This window comes from Rutidosis leptorrhynchoides, chromosome 3 (genome assembly GCF_046630445.1).
Source record: "Rutidosis leptorrhynchoides isolate AG116_Rl617_1_P2 chromosome 3, CSIRO_AGI_Rlap_v1, whole genome shotgun sequence".
In the NCBI taxonomy this organism is placed as follows: domain Eukaryota; kingdom Viridiplantae; phylum Streptophyta; class Magnoliopsida; order Asterales; family Asteraceae; genus Rutidosis; species Rutidosis leptorrhynchoides.
This window is the reverse complement of record NC_092335.1, coordinates 645,237,986-645,243,615: the sequence shown is the minus strand read 5'-3', so window position 1 is coordinate 645,243,615 and position 5,630 is coordinate 645,237,986. Positions and strand designations below refer to the sequence as shown.

The 5,630-nt window shown below is 35.0% G+C and overlaps 2 protein-coding genes across 2 annotated transcripts; one reads left to right on the top strand and one right to left on the bottom strand.

Moving 5' to 3' along the window:
- Positions 1 to 551: 551 nt before the first annotated feature.
- LOC139899144 (uncharacterized) lies at positions 552 to 3,967 on the top strand. Its single transcript, XM_071881975.1, has 3 exons — positions 552 to 1,181; positions 1,770 to 1,937; positions 2,066 to 3,967. Exons 1-3 carry the CDS (start codon positions 636 to 638, stop codon positions 3,692 to 3,694), a joined length of 2,343 nt encoding a protein of 780 aa, XP_071738076.1. The 5' UTR covers positions 552 to 635; the 3' UTR covers positions 3,695 to 3,967.
- On the bottom strand, positions 3,854 to 5,227 carry LOC139899145 (large ribosomal subunit protein eL32z-like). Its single transcript, XM_071881976.1, has 4 exons — positions 5,187 to 5,227; positions 4,524 to 4,623; positions 4,256 to 4,437; positions 3,854 to 4,158 (listed from the first exon to the last, which is right to left on the bottom strand). Exons 2-4 carry the CDS (start codon positions 4,611 to 4,613, stop codon positions 4,029 to 4,031), a joined length of 402 nt encoding a protein of 133 aa, XP_071738077.1. The 5' UTR covers positions 4,614 to 4,623; positions 5,187 to 5,227; the 3' UTR covers positions 3,854 to 4,028.
- Positions 5,228 to 5,630: the final 403 nt, after the last annotated feature.

Genomic DNA, 5,630 nt, shown 5'->3' with positions numbered 1-5,630 from the left:
ATTCAAAAATTCTCACGTGGCAGCTTCTCTAAATCTTTATTTATTAATTTTACCAATGATGTTATATATTTTACTATATAACCAATCCGAGTGCATATATACAGTACATACGATATATTTATTACATTACAATTTACAATATAGTATAATAATAATAATAATAATAATAATAATAATAATAATAATAATAATAATATACAATACATACATTATTATTACATTATACTATACTATACTATACTATACTATACTATACTATACTATACTATACTATACTATACTATACTATACTATACTATACTATACTATACTATACTATATACTGTATAGTATACTATATACGGAGTACTATAATAATAATAGTATAAATATAAGTATATAAATAAACTAATCATATTATAATACTACTACGTAATAGTCCTCTTCTCTACTACTAATGAAAATTTGTCCCACACGTAGGACCACAACATAGTAATGCCCCTCGCTTTTTTCCCCTACAAAACCACCTTGCAAGATATCAAATGAACCAAATACATATGTCTTACATCTAAACCATACTCAAAATTCTCCCAAAACTAAGGTTCCTTCAAAACACACATTTTTAATCAATTTCAAGCCCCAACCCTTTCAATAAAATGGGACTCAAAAGTGTAGCAGAGTCCCATGCAGGAGCTATATGGCGCGAAAGACTTGGATCCGCCTTTAGGACTGCCATAGCATGCACCATAATCGGTTGCACTGCGTTATATGGACCAGAACAAGTTCGTCACCAAATCCAATACCCTTCGGTGGCTTATGTAACCGCTATACTAATTGTATCCGATGCAACACTAGGCACCGCGTTAAGAGGATCATGGTATGCATTTGTTGCAACCGTGTTAGTGGTTCCTTCCACGGTCTTATGTCTTTGGACCGTGGGCCCGGATCAATTCACGGAGGTTGGTGCTTCTGTCGCTGTGGCTATCAGTTCGTTTTTAGTTGCAGTGCCAGAGTTCCTTCCATTACTAACTAAACGAATTGCGTTTGCACAACTTGTGATTATCTATGTGGGTGCGGTGGTTCGTGGCCCGAATGCAGGGCCCGTGACCCATCCGGTTCATATTGCAGCATGCACGGCTCTTGGGGTGTCTGCTTCGGTCCTAGCTTTGATTCTACCATACCCTAGGCTAGCTGTAAATGAGGTATGTGTGGACAACTTCCATTTGGCTTATTTTAATTTTAATTTTTTTTTATAATAATCGTTTATTCATTTTCAACGTACTAATTAATTTTTTGTGTATTTAATTCATGTGTCATAGTTGACAGAATTGATATCTTAGTGAATTTTTGTATCTTGTAGTTAACTTGTTGCACGAATAACTGATAAACAAATAAATAATGATGTTACAACGTTACATACAGTATATATATTTAGAAGAAAAGGGTCGTTGTTAAATTTTAAAAAAGGGTCAATTTTTATACTTTTACAGATAAAAAAATAGTACGAGGCCGGTCTTAATATCTGAGTATCTCTTAATTTTGATTTATACATTGGAAATTTTTAATGAAGTCAATAAAACAGTAAATCTACACAACAATTTGGTATGTAGATTCACCATTTGAAACTGATTGTTTGATTATTACAAGAATTTTCTTAATTAAAAAGTTAATCATTATATTATACGGAGTAATAATAGTTACAATTATAAGTATAGTTGTAAAATTAACATGTTAAAAACTGTAAATGATCTAGGTTCAAGATAAGTAAATTTATTTTCTTATGCTTGCAGGTAAAAAAGCAATTCCAAGTTTATACTGAAAACGCATCAAAACGAAGCAGTCTTTATATGAAAGCTTTCTTAAGCGATGACAAAGCAACAGCAGACGATCTCATTTCTCAAGCTGAACCGATCACCAAATCAGCAAACAAGCTTCTTGATCACATCAACTTTATTCAGGTAACCACGAAATTAAAACTTGTTGTAAAAAGATCAACCTAGAAAGAAATTTTTTTTTAAGGGAGACTCTGATTTTAACTGTATATTTTAATGAATATATTACTGATATTTCCTTTTATTGTTAACAGGAAGGTGTGAAGTGGGAAAAATATCATGTACGGGACTTTAAGAAGATGGGAGACAGAGTAAACGACATAGAAACGCCAATTCGAGGGATGAAAATGGCGTTATCTGACGTTCGTTCATTTCCGCTTGATATAATCAACGAAGAGTTAAAAACCGTCTTACAAAGCACACGAATCCAACAAACGCTAAAGCTTGATCACGCTAGGTGTCTCGTACCGTTTGATGATGCAATGACCGTTCCCGAAAGAAAAGATGAACTATTTGACAAGTCGTTACACACACTCACAAACATTTCGACTACCCACAAAGACCTACCGGCTTTTTTCTTCTTATCTTGCTTTGAACTACTTGTAAACAACACAAACATGAACCCTAGGACCGAATCACTCGATAGTCAAAAGGTTAATACAACAGAAGAATCTATAATTAGCCCGAATGAGACTCAATCGAGTTCAAAGCGAGTCATATTCGCTTTAAAGTGCTCGATATCGTTAGGTCTAGCCGTGCTTCTTGGCATGTTCTTCGATAAAAAGAACGGGTATTGGTCGGGGCTTACTATTGCAATTAGTTTCGTAGAAGGAGATTTACCGATTTTCACGGTTGCAAATGCTCGAGTGCAAGGTACAGCAATCGGGACAGTATACGGGGTCCTAGGTAGTTGTCTGTTAAACCAAGTTGCCGAAATCAGGTTCATTATTCTTCTACCGTGGATCGTGTTCACAAGCATGTTACATCATAGTAAAATGTTGGGCGAAAGCGGTGGCATATCAGCTGTTATCGGAGCACTTTTGATACTTGGTCGAAAAAACTATGGCCCGCCAAAGGAGTTCGCTATTGCGAGACTAACCGAAGTTTCAATCGGGCTTTTTTGTATGGTCTTAATGGAAATCGTCCTTCGACCCATAAGCAAACGAACTTTGGTCAAGCGTCAGTTGTCTCGATGCTTGGTGACTTTAGACGAATGCTTACACCGAGTAGCAAGTCATAAAGATAACATGGCTCCAAATTTTCCTTCGATGAGAGAAAATATCGAAAGATTGAAAGACGATATACGAAACTTCAAGAACTTGATCAAAGATGCGTCGTTAGAGCCTAGCTTCTGGTTTCTACCTTTTCAGGCTTCTAACTACTTTCGCGTGCAAGAAAGAATATCAAATATGGTCGATTTGATGCAACTTACGATCTATAACATGGAGTTTATAACACGATGCAATAACGGGGTTTTGAAAGAGCTTCAAGAACATATCAATGGCAATTTGGGGATGTTGAAGGAGAACACGAGCCCATGTGTCAAACGTTTACAGAACATTGTTTTGGTGAAATCTATTGACGAAAATGAAGACAAGTTACAAGAAACAGAAGGATCAAAGGATTTGGAAGCAGGAAATCAACAAACTTTGGAGACGATGTGTGTTTCAATTGAAGTTACAGACAAGATTCAAGGAGATGCAGAGTGCAAGGAGAAAACAATTCTTCACTTGAATTCTTTAGGGTTTTGCATAAAGAGACTTACGGGAGAAACAATGGAGGTCGAAAATTGCATTAAAGAGATCATTAGAAGTGAAAATCCTACTAAAAAGTTAGATTTTAACAAAATTTACTACAAGGTAGATGTAGCAAATGCACCATGAAGCAATCAGTAAGCATCTTTCAACAAAGAGATACAAGAGTACTGAATTTAAAGCGTCAAGTACAAGCCAACAAAGAATCGCGTAGCACACGGATATCAAGGCTTCGTTGATTCTACAGACAATAAAGCGCTGTGGCAAGCAATATGAAAGATCACCGCATGTAGAAAAGATTCATAGCATTTAGTAAATATGCATGCATTCTTATAAGAAATCTTTAATTTAATAAAACCACTTCATAAGCATCACAATCGAATAAAGCTTCTGATAATAAAACTACGCGAACATAAAGTATGCTAGAATTCGAAAATGAAACTGCGGGTAAGGGAATTCAAGCCTATTCGTCTTCCTGGCTGCGAAGCCTGGCTAACTTGTTGGTAACAACCACATCCAATTGAGCCGCACGCTCAACAATATCCTTCCTTTTGCGTGTAGAAACATTGTGTGCTATCTCAGCACAGTATGTCCTGAATTTTATTAGGTTCAAGTTAATCATTATCATTATCATCATTTATTTATATATGATATAAAAGTAATGCATATATTGGTAAAAACTTGTTGTACCGGTTGTGCATCATGAGAACTTCCAACTCTTTGGCATTGTGCACAACGAACTTCTTGAAACCATTTGGCAAAAAGTGGCGGGTCTTCTTGTCTGAGCCATAACCAATGTTGGGCATAAGAGTGACACCTTTAAACTTTCGCCTAACACGCGAATCAATACCCTTTGGCCTGCGCCAGTTTTCCTGTAAAAATAGCACACAACGTTAAAGTTTCAATCCACTCTTATTCATTTAGCATTTACACTAATAAAACATGAACAAGTAACTACCTTGACACATATTTTCCAGTCGCTTTGGGGCCTCTTGAACTTCTTGACCCGCTTTTTGATAATCTTCTTATCAAGCTTAGGGACTGCCATTGATTGATTACTGCAGAACAACCAAAATCTGTTTATTCACATAACCTTAATTTAACATTTCATAAAACATATATAGGGATCCTACTAAAGAAACAACTTTTCATCAAACAATAATCTAACTAGCACAATATTCTTAAGATAAATACCTGATATATCTATCCTGCATAAAAACTTCAAATAAAATACAATTGTACAATATCAAGTTTAACTACATAAGTGAAACATTTTTTTACAGAAATTAAATAGCACTAATAGAAAATAATTATGACTTAATAAGCAAACTTACCGACACTTAAGTAAGTTCGGGGCGATATTGCAGATTATTTAGGAAATGATATAATAGCCCTAATTTCTTCTGTACTTCATATGTTAATAATGAATTTTAAAAAGGGAGAAATTAATCACAAATTAATTTCATTAAATGAAATATAGATGAGCTTCAAATATAAACCCTAACCTAAAGAGATGTAACGCACAATATACACAAATCACAAATTAACATACGCAAACACTCATGTGTTTGCATAATTGTGTATAACTGATTAGGAATAAACAGAAACGAGAGCTACAGACCTGTAAATTGAGAAGCAAAAATATTGCAATGAAGAACCCTGTGCGCAAAAGCCAACTGGTATGATTTAGGGTTTCATATATACGGTTTCCAGTAATGGGCTAATGATTTGTTTACTATTAGGCCGAACATTTGACAATTGGGCCGAAAATTTGACAATTGGGCCTATAGCCCGTTAATAAAGAATGAGTACATCTATATGTTGGGATCATGGAGGATGAATTGATGATTTTTAGGATGGTGAGCTGCTACGTTACTTCGGTATTGTAAGCATGTCACTCCCTTATTTCTCATATTTGATTCTATTTTCGTCAGTTTGGTTTATTAAGTTCTTCTTTCTCTTTCAGACACTTTATCTCAGCTTCCGAAGCTTTGATTTAAAAGCTTAGGCTGCGTTATAACAAAAAATATAAATATATCGGTAAAATCACATTCCTTTTCTTAAC

Excerpts from the sequence above, each read along its gene's own strand:
- LOC139899144 (XM_071881975.1), top strand. The coding sequence starts at position 636 with ATGGGACTCAAAAGTGTAGCAGAGTCCCATGCAGGAGCTATATGGCGC. Across the intron at positions 1,182-1,769 it reads CTAGGCTAGCTGTAAATGAG|GTAAAAAAGCAATTCCAAGT; the intron begins GTATGTGTGGAC and ends TTATGCTTGCAG. Across the intron at positions 1,938-2,065 it reads ATCACATCAACTTTATTCAG|GAAGGTGTGAAGTGGGAAAA; the intron begins GTAACCACGAAA and ends TATTGTTAACAG.
- LOC139899145 (XM_071881976.1), bottom strand. The coding sequence starts at position 4,613 with ATGGCAGTCCCTAAGCTTGATAAGAAGATTATCAAAAAGCGGGTCAAG. Across the intron at positions 4,438-4,523 it reads ACTGGAAAATATGTGTCAAG|GAAAACTGGCGCAGGCCAAA; the intron begins GTAGTTACTTGT and ends CTATTTTTACAG. Across the intron at positions 4,159-4,255 it reads GTTCTCATGATGCACAACCG|GACATACTGTGCTGAGATAG; the intron begins GTACAACAAGTT and ends AATAAAATTCAG.